Raw genomic sequence first — 16,292 nt, 5'->3', positions numbered from 1 at the left:
ACTGTTAAACTGCTTCCTAACTAGGAGAGTGCTATGCAGGTTGTATCAGAGAGAGAGAGAGAGAGAGAGAGAGAGAGAGAGAGAGAGAGAGGAGGGAGAAATTTGGGGTGCAGGTACAAAAAGTTGGAATTTAGGGAGAGAGGTTTTAAAAAAGAGTTTTGGTTTTTTTTCCAGAAATTTAGGAGCGCGTGGAGAAATATAATTTTCCCTACTGGGCCTACCTCAGGAACCATCATTAAGAGCTTATGTTACTTTTAAAGGATTTTTAAAAGCTGGATCTGTATTTCTTTGGGCACTCTGGGTGCTATTTGAACACAGTGTTTTCCCTTAAACTGTAAGCTCCAAGAGGGCAAGGTGGGTCTGTCTCCATCACCATCGTGTCTCTAGCATATACTACAGTATTTGGTACACAGTTGTTGAATGAAACTGTATGGAAATAAATGCACAAATGTGCTTAACTTAGTTTATCCTGGTGTCTTCCCTTCTTAGGTAAGTGGGGAATACGTTTGCCTTTGGATTACTAATGAGATGAACATGAACTCTGTTGATACCCACTATTCGCCATGCCAAGGGTCCACATGGGGCCCTGGATTTTATCTGTGCATGTGAGGGCAGGCGCTAGGGAGCAGGAAAACGGGGGAAGGTCCTGGGGCCGGCAGAGGGGAGAAGCAGAATGGCCACATACATTACCTCCACACTCAGGCTGCGTGCCGCTCCACGAGCCGTTGGCTTGACAAGTTCGCTCTGACGATCCCCGGAGCACGTGGCCAGCTTCACAGCTGAAGCGTATCAGGCTGCCCGGGGCAAAGCTATCTCCCAAACGGATGCCATGGGCTGGGATGCCAGGGTCACCACAGATTCCCACGCTGGTTCCTATGGACCAGAACCAAAAAACCCCGTTGTTTTTAGCACGGCAGGAAAGGGAGTGGAGGACTTGGAGAGAGAAAGACGCTGGGCTGATGCTAAGGAAGGGCAGTGGGGGCCCTAAGAATGAGGGCGGTGAAACTGACCTTGTGTCTAGCCTGAGTCACCAGGACAGGCTTCTGCCTTAGTGCTCAGTGGTCAAAGGACACAGGGGTCTGAGGTCATGTGTGGGTCCCCGGGGACCACGAGGCAAGGGAAGAAAGACGGCAGAGGGAAAGCTCTGTGGAGGAAGACATGCCTTTGTTCTTTGGCTTGTGCCAGCGTGGGATGCCTGTGGTCCAAGCTGACCTTCTCCCTTTCACCTCTTCTCCACCATCTGTTGACCTGGTACCCTCTCCATTCCCAGTTCTGCTGTCTTAGCTCAGATGCGCAACGTCTCTCTCCTGAACTACATTGCGGGAGCCTCCTAACTAATGTCCCTTCCTCTCAAACTCTCCCTCTAGTCTATCTTCACTTTATCCTTAAATCTTAGCAATGAACAACCACAGCCATCTGATTTTGGTTCTTTCCTGCTGAATTATCTCCACTGGCTTCCCACTGCTGAGAGAAAAAAGTTCCAACTTTTTATCAGAGTTTCTGCTCAACAGCCCAGCTTGAATCTTGATCCTAGGCCTTTAATTGAGGACTTCCTATTCACCAATTGTGCAATACAGGTGAGGTCTAGATTAGACATCTTAGATCTCTCATTTCATCCTTTCTTTGCCCCACGCCTCCTGCCATATTTCTGCATTTATCTGGCTTATTGTGCAAACCCAACCCAGGAGAGTTTTAAGGACCCAAGAGGTGGGGGAAGGTGGAGAACAGGAGACAAAGCTACATGATCTAGTGCCTGTGGGAACCAGTGCATCTCAGAATACGGAGATGCATGGGAGACACCACTGGATCAGCCTAGGCCACGGTAAGCTTGAGGAAGGAGGAAGAAAATGAAGGAATAGATGGCAACTCCATGAGAAGATAAAGTTTCCCATTGATGTGGAATGCACCTCCTTGTGAATCCTCGTGTGTAGGCGTCGATAGTAACATCTTGACCACAAGTGGCTTAAGCCATGTGTACCCCACCATCCACTGTTGATGTATCTTCCTCTCAGTTTTGGGATTATTTCTTTTTCCAGTCTAGTCTCAGAATCTGAGAATACGATATAACCCCATGTTCCGCATTATGCTCCTTACCATGGAAGGGGGATTCATTCAGTCTTCAACTCAAACACTTGAAAAAAGAAAGCCTATCACATTTGGCCAGGTTTTCTTAACTTTTGACGTTTTCCAGGATGTAGCTCATGCAACAGGCAGTACAGGGTCCCTTGAAGGCAGCCCTCATGGTGACTCGCTCTCTCTCCCTCACTGGCTAGCTGGCCTCAGCTGAAGCCAGCACTATTACACAACAGGCCTGAGGGTGGACTCCCGGGTCCTGGGCATTATCGGACAGAACAGTCCCCACTGCCGTGTTTGGCCTCTGTTTCAACGATATAAGGAAGTCTGGGACAGAATACTGTACCATGGGGGCAGGTGGCAACTGTTGACTCTTTACTGAAGAGGTACATCAGCAAGATGATGACACTGCAGAGGTAGGCAATGAACTTCCTGAAGTGTGTCTCAAAAGCCAGAAATCTCTGCATGTCCTTTATGGCCCAGGGACTTATGACTTCTTTTATGCACCATCTGGGTGCACTGACTGTACAGAATGAGGTTTGAAAATCTGACCCTGGAATTCCTGAATGTGTATCTTTTAAGACTGACAGGAGATGATGTTGCAGAAGATGATATCTGTATCACTGGTGGAATTATATCCCACTCACTAGTACAGATCTAGCGTTACTTCCTATTTTTTCCACCTTCACTTTCTTATCTAAGGTATTTAAGATTCATTCATTCCTCAGCCTTAGTATTTATGGAATCCCTTCTCCTCCTGTCCTCAGAGGTCTCCAGGAAAGCTCCGCCCATGACACTGTTCTCCTAAGTGTCTGTCATCCTTGAGGAAGACACGGGAGAAGTAAGATTGTAAACTATTCTTCAGAATATTCAGAATTGGGGATCAAACAGCTTAACGCAACATATCCCCTAATGAGTGAGGTCCATGTCTTCTGAAGGTTCTTTTCTGCTTCTTACTTTTTCATGTTCCCAAGGTGTCAGCTTGTTTCTAGTCTCCCCTTGACCTTTGATGTGGCCGAGGAAGAGTCCCTTCTTCCACCTGCAGAACCAGGACTTAGGTAGTTACAAAATTATGAGATCTCAGGGTTGAAAAGGTTTTAGAGGTTTTCTAGCTTCATTATCTATAAGAATTGTTTCTGTAATATTTCCAGTATGTCATTTCACAGCCTTTGCAAAAACAACTTCAGAGAAAGAAAATTACAGTTTGGGAGAAAAGACTTTGGATTCTGTGCTTTTGGGCCAGGAGACTCACTGTGTGGTTGGGTTACATGTGCTAATGGGTAGGAGGCACTGAAGCCTTTCTAATTTCTTCCTCACCTACCTTGTACTTCCTTTTCCCATGGAGAACAAAGATCCCCCAATACATAAAACAGACCTTAAGAACACCATTAGTCCCATGTCCTAGAGAAATGTCTAGAGGGAGGACTTTATGCAAAAGGGATTGTTCGCCAAAGAGACGGGGGGGGGGGGGGGGATGCATGCTTGGATGGGCATTTGGATGCGAAATGCATGCCTTCCTTCCGTGGAATACTTCTTCCTCCTGGAACTTGCTCTCTGGACAACTCTGGAGGCCTCAATATACATGATCCTTGTCGCCCCCGTGCCAGCCTCCCCAGGACACTTCCAATACAAGTCCAAACAGACAGGAGTCTGGGGCCCAGCTAATAGGCTGAAGGAGTCCCAGTGGCTCATACATAGTCCTGCCAGTTCATGAACTGGGTGATTAATGAGATTAATAAGGGGGAGAGGCCAAAGTCTTGGGTGTTAACAGAGTGATGTGTCTGGGACTGTCCTGGGCAGCCCACAACCCTTTGAAACAGTGGCCAGTGCTTCGGGAATTTCTTTCTTAGGAGCCCTAACTAATATCTGGTGGGTATTCTGGCAGTGCCCTAAATTTTGGAAGACAGGCTCATCTGGGAACTCCAACTGCAAGAGCAGCTGCACATCTTGTGGGTGAAGTCCCACTTTGAGGAGAAGGCTTCTATAGTAGGAGGAGGTCAGGATCCTTACCTCTAGAGGGCATCTGGCATGGGAAGGCATAGGGGTTAATTTCAGCGCCATGGTAGGTCCCCTGAGAAACATCAAGCTACATGAACAGCTGCCCTCTTGTGGGCAACATCCCATGTGGCTTCCCTTCTTGGGGCCAGGCAGGCTCACCCCAAAGAAAAGAAAGCTGTGGGGGGCTTCCCTGGTGGTGCAGTGGTTGAGAATCCGCCTGCCGATGCAGGCGACACGGGTTCGTGCCCTGGTCCGGGAAGATCCCACATGTCGCGGAGCAGCTGGGCCCGTGAGCCATGGCCGCTGAGCCTGCGCATCCAGAGCCTGTGCTCCGCAATGGGAGGGGCCACTACAGTAAGAGGCCCGCGTACCGAAAAAAAAAAAAAAAAAAAAAAAAAAGAAAGCTGCGGGGTGCTAACTTTTTTGCTTAGTGGTTTCTTCATTGGTGGGACAATTCAGTTTCAAATATTTTGTTCTTTTATGACATTACAGATGAATATCTGGAAATAAGGACACGGAAGCTTTGGCAGTTCACTACATTTGCTGTGTTGATAACATCTCTCCGTGTCCCCATAGAGATTAACAGGAAAACAAACTCATTCATAGGAAACGTCTGGGGGCTGGTGTGTTAGTGCTAAAGTGAAGAACTGTATTCACTGGGCAGTCAGGACACAGGACAAATGGGAGAGGCGGTGATACAGAAAGGGAAGCAGGCTGGGGCCCAGGAGTCCCAAACAGGGAAGAAGAGATCACAGGAGGGGGTTTGGACCCGGGCCGAACAAGAGGAAGGCTTGGACTATTTCTGGGACCTCATGGTAATAAGTGTCTGGACAGGACTCCGGCCATAGGGTGACATCACAAACTGCATCTTCACTAGTTTTGCAATCTCTTGGCTGTATGGGCTTGGCCAGCGCTGACTAAGGGCGTGAAGCTGGGCTCAGACCACCAAGGGCTGAAGTCCAGTTGGGACCTCTGCTAGCCGTGCTCTCTGCCTGGGAGGGATGCGATGAGGGTTCAAAATGTCTGCTTCCCTCCCGTCCATCTGTCACACTCGCACCCTCGGGAGCTCGCTCGCCTCCCAGCCAGGTATTCCTTTGGACCCGCTTCTCCCACACCAGAGTCCATACCTGAGCAGTGGGGGAGGGAGCCAGTCCAGTGTCCGTCCAGCCCACACATTCGGGTGGCATTTCCCACCAGAGTCCGCTTGCTGGTGCAGCTGTAACGCACGACCGCCCCCGCGGTATAGTTGTTCCCGGACATCTGGGAATGGGGCGGGGAGCCCGGATGGCCACAGGACACCACTGTGGGGAAAGGCAAACGTGTCAGCAACTCTGCACCAGGATGGGTCATCATCCCAGGACACATGCTAGGCTTTTCATGGCGACAGGCAGAGAAGAAGAGAAGCTGGGGTATCTACTGAAGCAAACTTCCTGCTGACACACCCCCTCAGCATCAGCAGACAATGGCTACCCACCCCGCTGTCCAGTTTCCGCATCTGTGAACTGCAGAGCGATGTCTGTTGTTTTAAGAGCTGAATGAGATACTACATGTGAAACTGCTCAGCACATAGTAGGGACACAGTAATATCCGTTTCTTCTCTTTCGTGCCTCTTGTGCTCACCTCTCCCTATTTCCTCACTGCCGTAGGACATACCAAGAGGTGTCTGGCAGAAAGGTGGTACATACAGTGTACATATAACTACATATAAGTCAGACAGAGAAAGACAAATGTCATATGATACCGCTTATATGTGGAATCTCAAAAAATGGTACAAATGAACCTATTTACAAAACAGAAATTGAGTCACCGATGTAGAAAACAAACTTAGGGTTACCAAGGGGGAAAGGAGGGGATAAACTGGGAGACTGGGAGACTGGGATTGATATATACACACTACTCTATATAAAATCGATAACTAATAAGAACCTACTGTATAGCACAGGGAACTCTATTCGGTGCTCTGTAATGACCTACGTGGGATGGAGTCTAGAAGAGAGTGGATATAGGTATATGTATGGCTGATTCACTTTGCTGTACACCTGAAACTAACACAACATCGTAAATCAACTATACTGCAATAAAAAATTAATTTAAAAAAGGACAGATGGGTGATCTGTCATCCTGAGACTGTCGGCATTGGCCACAGGATCCAGTATGAGGGCCAGTTAGAGTCCTCTCCAAAGGCATCTCACAGCTGTCCACACCAGTCGTCTCCAACTTGTCCTCTTGTGTTGCAAGTTCCCTTTCCTGAGACACCAAAGTGTAACTGTGGAAACCAGTGATGGGGTTAGAGTGCAGAGTTGAGGGGTACGGGCCAGGGCAGGACAGTGCTGTCGACGTCGCTGGGTTTGCCTTGCCGTTGTTCTTGCCACGGTTGATCCCAGGCTCTTTCATTTACTCAACACACGTGTCTTGAGTGCGAGGCACTGTTATATGTGTTTGGGAGAACAAAGTCCATGCTCTCGTGGAGGTTATGTTCTAGTGAAGATGAGAGACCACGAATAAGAAAACAGGTAATTCTAGGGGTTGAAGGAAAATAAAGCTGCATCAGGAAAAGGGTGCTCAGGGTAGGATGAGCAGCTGTTTTTTGAGTAGCATGGTGACGGTCAGGGAAGAGCTCTCTGAGGCAACATTTGAGCAGAGATCTGAGTGATGTGAAAAGGCCAGCCATGTGAGATCTGGGGGAAGAGCATTCTGAGGGAAGGGACATCTAGTGGAAAAGCCCAGAGGCTGGAATGAGCCTGGGGTGTTCACGAAACAGCAAGAAAGCCAGGGTTGCTGGAATAGAACGAACAAGGAAAGAACTGAAGGAGACACGGGTGGAGAGGTTACTGGCAGCCAGATTATGGCATAGAATTTGGACTTCGTTACAGGCATGATGGGACCCTACTGGAGTGACATGATCTGATTTACATTTTAACAAGATCATTCTGGCTACTGTGTGGAGAACATTCTAGGGCAGGGCAAGAAAAGAGGAGCCTGATGCAGTAGTTCAAGAGATGACAGTGATTTGGACAGACTAAACCTTGGGGTCTGGCGTGCAACTGGGAAGGATATGAACTCTGGTGGCCAAAGGGCTGGCTGTCTGCGAAGATGGCCACCACAGCTCCCCCCATCCCGGCGCAGGCCTACCACTCTTTCCACTCCCAGATGTAGAGTCTCTTATTTCCTCCCTCCTTGAACCTGGGTTGGCCTGGGACTTGCTTTGATCAACAGAATGTCCTGGAATGGGGTTTTAGGAATTCTGAGCTCTGGCTTAAGAGATCTTTTAACTTCCTCTTTTTCTCTAGGAACCCAGCCTCCAAGTAAAGAAGACCATGTCATCCTGCTGGAGAGAGTGGCCACGTGGAGAACAGCCAGCCGCAAGTCCTCAAACATGTAGGTGGGGTCATTTTGGATCCATTTTGGATCCTCCGGTCCTAACTGAACCACCTTGGGTGCAGATGAGCCAGCCTTGCTGGGATGGTTCCTTTGATGTATCAACTTGACTAGGCCACAGGATGCCCAGATATTTGGTCCAACATTATTCTGTGTGTATCTGTGAGGGTTTCTGAATGAGATTAACATTCGAATTGGTAGACTAGACTGAATAAAGCAGACTGCCCTCCCCAGTGTGGGTGGGCCTCATCCAATCTCTTGAAGGCCTGAATAGAACAAAAAGGTAGAGTAAGAGAGAATTCTCTCTGCCTGTCTTTGAGCTGGGACATCAATATTCTCCTGCTTTTGGACTCAGACTTGGACTGGAATTTATACCGTTGGCTCTACCTAGTTTTCAGGCCTTCAGACTCAGACTGGAACTATGCCATCTGCTCTCCTGGGTCTCCAGCTTGTGCACTACAGATCTGGGGACTTTTCAGCCTCCAAAACTGTTATGAGCCAATTCCTCATGATCTATCTATGTATCTATATTTGTATGTCTGTCTATATCTATAAGGAATTGGCTCACATGATTTTAATATATATTATATATTATATTTAGAAGCAGATACATAGATGGCTCATGGTTTCTATAGGTACAGATATATAGGTATAAATCATATATCTAAATCTATATAGATATAGATCTTATTATATATCTACATATACTATATATTCTATCTATCTATAAAATACATGTAAAAAAATATACATATATATCCTATTGGTTTTTGATTCTGTTTCTCTGGAGAACCCAGATAAATATATCTCCTAAGCTTCACCTAAACTCCTGACCTTTAGAATTGTGAGAAAACAAAAATAGATGCTATTTTAAGTTTTGAGATGGCTTTACTACATAGCAATAGGTAACTGATACAGTGAGTTCCAAGGATTACACTATCTATTCCTTAAGACAACACTATGACGTAGGCACTGTTTTTATCTCCACCTTCCTGATGAAGAAAATGAGGCAGAGTAACTTCCGCAAGGTCACAGAGCTGTTCAGCAGTAGAATTAGCTCTTGAAACCTGGCAGATTGACTCCAGAGGGCACACTCTCAAGCACTGTAACTGACCCCCTTCTGTAGGACTGCTTTAATACTGCTGATGAATTCTCTCCTTCTGGAAGGAATGGAGTCCCCAGTTATAATTTAAATGATTCTATGACTGTTTACTAGAAATTTCTGGACTTCCAGAAATTGTCCAATTTTAACTCTGAAATGATTTTTCAAAAAAATTCTTTTCTAATGGAAATGCAACATACATATAGAAAAACACAATAACCAAAAAAAAACAGAGCTTAATGAATTGTCACAAAGTGAATACACTACCCAGATCAAGAAAAGCATATCACCAGTGCCTCAGAAGCCCCTTCATGCCCTCTCTCTGTCACTATCTCGCTTCTTCCCTCCTCAAATTAAACTACTATCTTGACTTCATACACCATTAATTAGTTTGCCTGTTCTTGTATTTTATTTAAATGGATCCATATAGGATATATTCTTTTGTGTTGGCTTTTTTCACTCAACATTATGTCTGTGACATGCGTCTAGTCTGTATATAACAGTAGGTCATTATCATTGCTGTATACCAGGGTCAGCAAACATTTAATTACTGTCCAGACAGTAATTATTTTAGGTTTTGAGGCTACATACAGTCTGTGTTGCATATTCTTCTGTTTCTTATTTTTTGTACAGTATTTTAAAAGTATTAAAAATAAAAACTCTTTTAAGCTTAAGGGCCATACAGAAAGAGGCCATAGGCTAGATTTAGCCCAGGAGCCAAAGTTTGCTGACTTCTGCTATATAGTTTACCATTTATGTTAGTTATCTGTTCCTGTGTAACAAATTGCCCCAAAGCTTAGACAACAATAGATGCATTACTGATCATGGTTTCTGTGGGTCAGGAATTTGGGAGTGGCTTGGCAGGTGGCTCTGACTCAGAATCCCTCATAAGTTGCAGCCAGGATGCTGACTGTGGCTGCATTCATCTGAAGTCTTGACTAGCTTCCCCCAGAGTGACTGATCCAAGAAAGCCAGGTGGAGGTGGGATATCTTTTATAACCTAGCTTTGCAAGTCACATCACTTTACACAGACCAACCCTGGTACAATGTAGGAGTATATGCCACATAAAGGTATAAATAGGTTGACTGTCACACCACTGTGGGAATATACCACATTTATCATCCATTTCCTATTGATGGATGTTTGGGTTGTTTCTGGTTTGGGACTCATGAATAATGCTGATAAGAACATTTCTTTTCATGTCTTTTAGTGTACATATGTATACATTTATGTTGGTTACCCATAATGATTTCTGTGACAGCAGCTGATTGTTTTTTCTGATGTTCTTATTTGGCTTCAAAATGTTTCTTTGGGGAATTTGAGGATAGTGTTCAATTATGGTAATATCTAATAATCTCTAAAAATATATATGCAATGCCAGAAATTATTTTTTCATTACTGGCTTGATCTAGGCTACTTGGGTGTCTGTAAAATTAGCAACTACAGTATACTGTATTGTTTTATTCCCTTCCTGTGGTGTGTTCTTTTAAAGGAGGCAAAAGTCAACAATAATGATGCTTGTGACAAAAGAAAAATTCATGACAATACAATTTGCCTGCTATGGATAAGGAGAAACAAGAAAAGGACATATGATAACAATAAAGAGAAACAACTTGCATTCATTGCATACTTGCATAAAAATCTAGAAGGCGAAGAACAAAGACAAGGTGAATAGCTGTTGCTGCATTTCTCAATTTGTCGATATAAGAGATTAATGTTTTTAACGTTCATGCCCATGTCCAAATGGGATCTCTTTGGATCATTCCAGTTTCTGCAGTGGCTCTCTAGCTGCTAACTACGTATTAAGCCTAAATGTGTACAAAAATCAGCAAGATAGGTATTTATCACTCCTAATAGTAGCAGATCTTCTTGCATTACACAGGATACACATATAACAGGGGATTGAGAAAGTACAAAATTGTAATTAAGCAAAAAACAATACTATAAATCAGCAATTCATGATTGGGTGTGGACTATGCTGAGTCTGATGGCAAAATGAAAAGGCCCCCCACCCTGGTTCCTAAACCATAAGTATGAGAGTTAGACTAATGGCCAGCCACCTCCAGAGCTTCCACTGTTTTTTAAAGCACTTTAGCAGGGAAACGGCATATAACATAGATACAGATCATGCATCTTCCTTGGTCCCTGCATGTCCACACTAATTAAAGCAGTTTGCCTTCACCTGGAAGGAACAGCTGATTGACACGGTTGAGTAGGGGATATGTATAGTCCTCTACAATTTGTCACAATCCTATTCACAGGTAATTGGATCTTCTAGGAGTAGAAATGCAATTAGTCCACTAAAATAATGTCATGATAACCATGAAACAACAGTGAAAATTATTTTACTGGGAGTCACCTGGGATCTAGAGCCTTACAGCCAGTGGAAGTTCCTCAGGGCTGGCATTTTTGAAATAGTCTCACCAAATCTCAGGGAAAACGTCTATGTTTTCCCCCTTTGACAAGTGAGTAGGCTAATTGGATTCTGATGCTAGTATATCCCTTTTATGAGAATCTTGCTGAAGTTCATATTTAGAGGAAGTAATAAACATTGCTGTCTTTGAATGGGGTCTGCTTTGGGAAAATCTACTCCAAAAGGAACTGGTTGGTCCTCTGGTTTCTGTGTCTCTAATAAAAACATAATGTGGTGGTGTCAGTAATTACTGTAAGTAGAGTTTGGCGCCTTGTAAATCCCAATGAGAAAAAGAAGTGACCACTGGCTTTCTGTAGTAAAAAATATCAGCAATTGTTGAGCATTAGCCACTTTTTTTTTTTTTTTTTTTTTTTTTTTTGAGAGAGAATGCCTAGCCTGTTTTTAGGCATTGGCTTCTACCAGACTGAGAGCTTGGTTCCTGAGTCCCACAGATTAAGATCAGTCAAACAAAAGATCATAATGTAAACATAATAAAACAATGAGAAACAAGTCACCAAGAGTGAGAAGCAGCAGAAATGACAGTAGCAGAACTAGACTTGAATAGACACTGATATTGGAAATATCAGATATAGAATACATAATAAGTATATTTAATATGTTAAATATAAAAAAAGAACATGTTTACATAGGAACAATACACTATGGAAATAATTAAGCAAATTTGAAAAACAAATATTGCATTCATTTCTCAAATGCAAAATAAATAATTGGAAATAGGAACTCAATGAACAGTTAAACCTCAGCTTAACTAAAAAGATAATTATTGAATGGTCAAACATTCAATAATTATCTAGCTAAAAAAAATAAATCTCCATAAATTTTAAAAGACTGAAATCATACAAAGTATGTTCTCCAACCAAAATGCAATGAAACTAGAAACCAATAAGAGAAGGAAATTTGGAAAATCCACAAATATATGGAAATTAAACAACACTCTCCTAAATAATCAGTAGGTCAAAGAAGAAATCAGGGGAGTGGTTAGAAAATACTTGAGGTGAAAAAAAACGAGAACATAGCATACCAAAACTTATGAGATACAGTGAAAGCAGTGCTCAGAGGGAAATTTATAACTGTAATTGCCTACATTAAAAAGAGGAAAGGTCTCAAGCCAACAACCTAACCTTCCCCTCTAATAAGCTAGGAAAAAGAAGAGCAAAGCAAATGAAGAAAAGAAATAAAAAAGGTTAGACAGAGATAAATGAAATAGAAAAACAATAGAGAATATAAACAAAATCAAAAGTTGGTCCTTCAAAAAGGTCAGAAAATTGACTAATGTTCTAGTCTGATGAGAGAGAGAGAGAGAGCCAGAGAGAGAGGGAGGGAGAGAGAGATAGATATGGGGGGAGAGAGAGGATTCAAATTCTAAAATCAGGAATGAAAGTGGAGACATTACTACCAATTGAGTTTACAGAAGTAAAAAGGATTATAGAATACTATGAACATGAACAGTTGTATACCAATAAATTAGATAACCTAGATGAAATGGAAAAATTACTAGAAACACACAAACTACCAAAAATGACTCAAGAAGAAGTGAAATATCTGAAGAGAATTATAACAAATAAGTAGAAACAATCAATAATCAAAAAATTTTCATAAAGAAAAGCCCAGGACCAGATGAATTCTACCAAAATTTTAAAGAAGAAATAGTACCAGTCTTTCTCAAACTATTCCTAAAAATAGAAGACGGACAATTGCCAACTCATTCTATGAGGCCAGCATTGTCCTGATACCAAAGCAAAAGATATCATAAGGAAAGAAAACTACAGACCAATATTCCTTATGAATGCATTTGCAAAAATCCTCAACAAAATACTAGCAAACCAAATCCAGTAGCATATTAAAATGAATTTTACCGTGACCAAGAATGATTTGTTCCAAGAGCACAAGAGTTGTTCAACATATGAAAATCAATCAATGTAACACACCATATTAATAGAATGAGGAAAAAAAAGCCCCACATGATCATCTCAATAGATGCAGAAAAATCATTTGAAAAAATCCAATACCCTTTCGTGGTAAAAATGTTCAACAAACTAGGAGTAGAAGAGAACTTCCTCAACCTAATAAAGGGAATTTGCAAAAATCCCACAGCTAAGATCATACTTAATGGTGAAAGACTGAAGACTTTACTCCAAAGACTAGAAACAAGACAAGAAAGTCTGTTTTGCCACTTCTATTCAACATTGTACTGAAGGTTCTAGCTGGGCAATTATGTTAGAAAAAGAAATAAAAGCCATCAGGTTGGAAAGAAAGAAGTAAAATTATGTTTTTTCACAGATGACGTGATATTGTACTATGACATGACATTGGATTAGGCAGTGGTTTCTTAAATATTCCTTCAAAAGCACAAGCAACAGAAGAGAAAATAGATAACTCAGACTTCATTAAAATTCAATACTTTCATGCATCAGAGGACATCATCCAGAATTATCTTTGGGAGAAAAGTTTGCAAATTATACGTCTGATAGAGGTGTAGTATTCAGAATATATAAAGAATAGTTAAAACAAACGATATTAAGACAAACAACCCAATTAAAGAATGGGCAAAGAACTTGAATAGACATTTCGCTAAAGAAGAGATGCAAATGGCCAATAAGCACATAAAAAGATGTTCAGCATCATTAGTCATTAGGGACATGCAAATCAAAACCACAATGAGATACCACTTCACACCTGTTAGAATGGCTGTAATAAAAAAGATGGACAATAACAAGTGTACACGAGGATATGGAGAAACTGGAACCTTCATACAGTGCCCATGGGAATGTAAAATGGTGCAGCCACTTTAGAAAACAGTGAACCTTAAAAAATTAAACACAGAGTTACCATATGACCCAGCAATTTCATCCTAGGTATATATTCAAGAGAACTGACAACATATGGTCACACAAAAACTTGTACATAAATGTTCACAGCAGCACTGTTCATAATATACAAAAAGTGGAAACAACCCAGATGTCCATCAACTGATGAATGGATGAACAAAATGTGGTATATCCATACAATGGAATAATATTTGGCCATAAAAAGGAATGAAGTAAACGATACATGCTACAACATGGATGAACTTTGAAAACCTTATGCTGAGTGGAAGAAGTCAGACACAAAAGGCCACACACATAATTTCATTTATACGAAATGTCCAGAATAGGCAAATTCACAGATGGAAAGTATGGTTACTGGGGGATGAGTGGTGGTGGGCAATGACTGCTAAAGGGTGTCCTACTGGGGTGATGAAAACCCTCTGGAATTAGATAGTGGTGATGGTTGTACAATTTTGTGAATATATTAAAATCACCGAATTATATACTCTAAAAGTGAATTTTCTGGTATGTGAATTATATTTCTCTACAAAAAAAGGAAGAAAAATGGAAGTGGATTAAATCCTCCTAAGGAAATGATTATAGATAATATTGATGTAATGATATATTAATTATATCAATATCAATATTAACATCAGATAAAATAAACTTTGGGGCAAAAAATTAACATAGATAGGGGCACTTTATTATGGTAAAAGCCTCATTTTACCAGAAGATACAGCAATTTGAAACCCACCATGCACTCTGAATGTCAGCTGTCACCACTGTACTCAGGTGGCTGTCCATTTCCAACCCCAGATGATTTGTCAGTCATAAATGGGGCTGGATGGCCAGGTTGGGGTCCTCAAGCAAGCGAAATACGGGCAGGTGAGTAGCTGTACCAGCCTCCTATCATACCTAGATGCACAAGGGCATAACGAGATGGAGTCATCCAGACTGGGGGGCCTACAAAATATGTATGACCCACCACAGATAAGAGGACTATTGAATGGCAAATGCCCATCAGTCCCTCGGGACTACATCTTCACCTCTACTACTGGGAAGAGGGGGGAGAGAGTAACCCACAGGGTTCATCATTAGCAACAAGAGAAGAGATCAGGAGCCCAAGGAACTGATTTTCTCTTCAGGATGTGTGAGGCTAGCAACCAGATGTCAGGATTCTGAGTGCCTCCCCCATCCTTTTTTTCCCCACATGTTGTCCCCATATTTTTTCCTAATTACAGTTAAAGCAGTTATTGTTTATTGAGTAGCTACTATATAGCAGACATATTGTACTAGGCACTTTTAATGGATGTACTCATTTAATCCTCTAATTACCCTATGGAAGAGGCATTAACATCATTGTTACAGATGAAGAAATGGAGGATCTGAGAGGTTAATGGACTTCTTTCCAACCACGCAGAATGTTTAGTGGCAGAGCCAGAATTCAAATCCAGGTCGGTCTGCCTCCAGGGTGGGTGGCATTTCTGCTTCAGTCTTTCAAGAGAAAGGGGTTAATGTGTTATCTTTCTGGAAAAGCAAGGAGGGGGTAAAATGGGAGTCAGTGTCCCGCTAGGCAGCCAGGACCCCTAAAGGAAGGGAACCCTGGAGGCTGAAGAGGTTGGTGGCAGCACTAGAGAGGAAAGAGAATAAGCCTGTAGCCAGGAACAAAGCGTGAGAATTGGTGCAGCAACTAACCCAACGGGGCCCAAGATGCTCTCTGACATCTGTAGAGCAGCCAGAGTGACTGTCATCGTGAACACACACACACACACACACACACACACACACACACACACACACACACACAGAGGAGGGCTGTTCTTTGATATGGACCATCCTGTCAGAAGGCACGGGTGATCATTGTGAGTAGATAACATCAACTTACAGAGACACTGGGGGCGGGGACGGTCCCATGTGCCATCTCCCTGGCAGCTGAGCACCGGGGTGCCCAGGAGGTAGAAGCCGTTGTTGCACTGGTAAGACACAGTGGTGCCGTAGCTGAACCTGTGCGGGCCGCTGGCGTGGATCTGACGAACGCTGTTTTCTTGGTGCCCAGGATCTGTACAGTTGATGACTGCAACGGAATGGGAAGATTAGATGTAGAGATCTGGACTTGAGGAGTTTCCTTCGCTTTTAAATGAGAATTCAGAAGTCCAAACAGGCACGTATTTCCAGTACAGCAAAATTTCCAGACCCAGACAGGCTACACAATGGAGATCCTGCCTGGGAAGGTGAGCTTGTCCTGAGGCTGCTGTACTTCTCCCCTCACCCTGATCCCCTGGTTAAGGGCTGCATCCTTCCATGCATCACCTCCCTGCAGAAGCCTTCCCACCTCCTCCGGGACTGGTTAACCTCTCCCTCCTCAGTGCTCCCGGTACAAACCTGGATTGCTCGATTGTGATTTGTTTGAATACACGAATCCCTTGAGGGCAGGGATGCCTCCTCTCTGTGAGCAGATCCCTGATACAATGTCTCCCTCAGCAAAGCTGTGGAAGGGGG

The 16,292-nt window shown here is 43.0% G+C and overlaps 1 protein-coding gene across 1 annotated transcript in view; it reads right to left on the bottom strand.

The window, feature by feature from the left end:
- CSMD2 (CUB and Sushi multiple domains 2) overlaps positions 1–16,292 on the bottom strand; it is a 655,429-nt gene that overhangs the window by 32,171 nt on the left and 606,966 nt on the right. Inside the window, exons 55-57 of the mRNA XM_059070872.2 lie at positions 15,679–15,867; positions 5,199–5,372; positions 691–873 (exon numbers count right to left, since the gene is read on the bottom strand). Coding sequence (XP_058926855.1) covers positions 691–873; positions 5,199–5,372; positions 15,679–15,867 — 546 coding nt within the window. The remainder of the gene's footprint in view (positions 1–690; positions 874–5,198; positions 5,373–15,678; positions 15,868–16,292) is intronic.

The sequence above is a fragment of the Kogia breviceps genome, chromosome 1 (assembly GCF_026419965.1).
Source record: "Kogia breviceps isolate mKogBre1 chromosome 1, mKogBre1 haplotype 1, whole genome shotgun sequence".
In the NCBI taxonomy this organism is placed as follows: Eukaryota; Metazoa; Chordata; class Mammalia; order Artiodactyla; family Physeteridae; genus Kogia; species Kogia breviceps.
The sequence above is the reverse complement of the archived record's forward strand: the minus strand, read 5'-3'. Positions and strand labels throughout refer to the sequence as shown.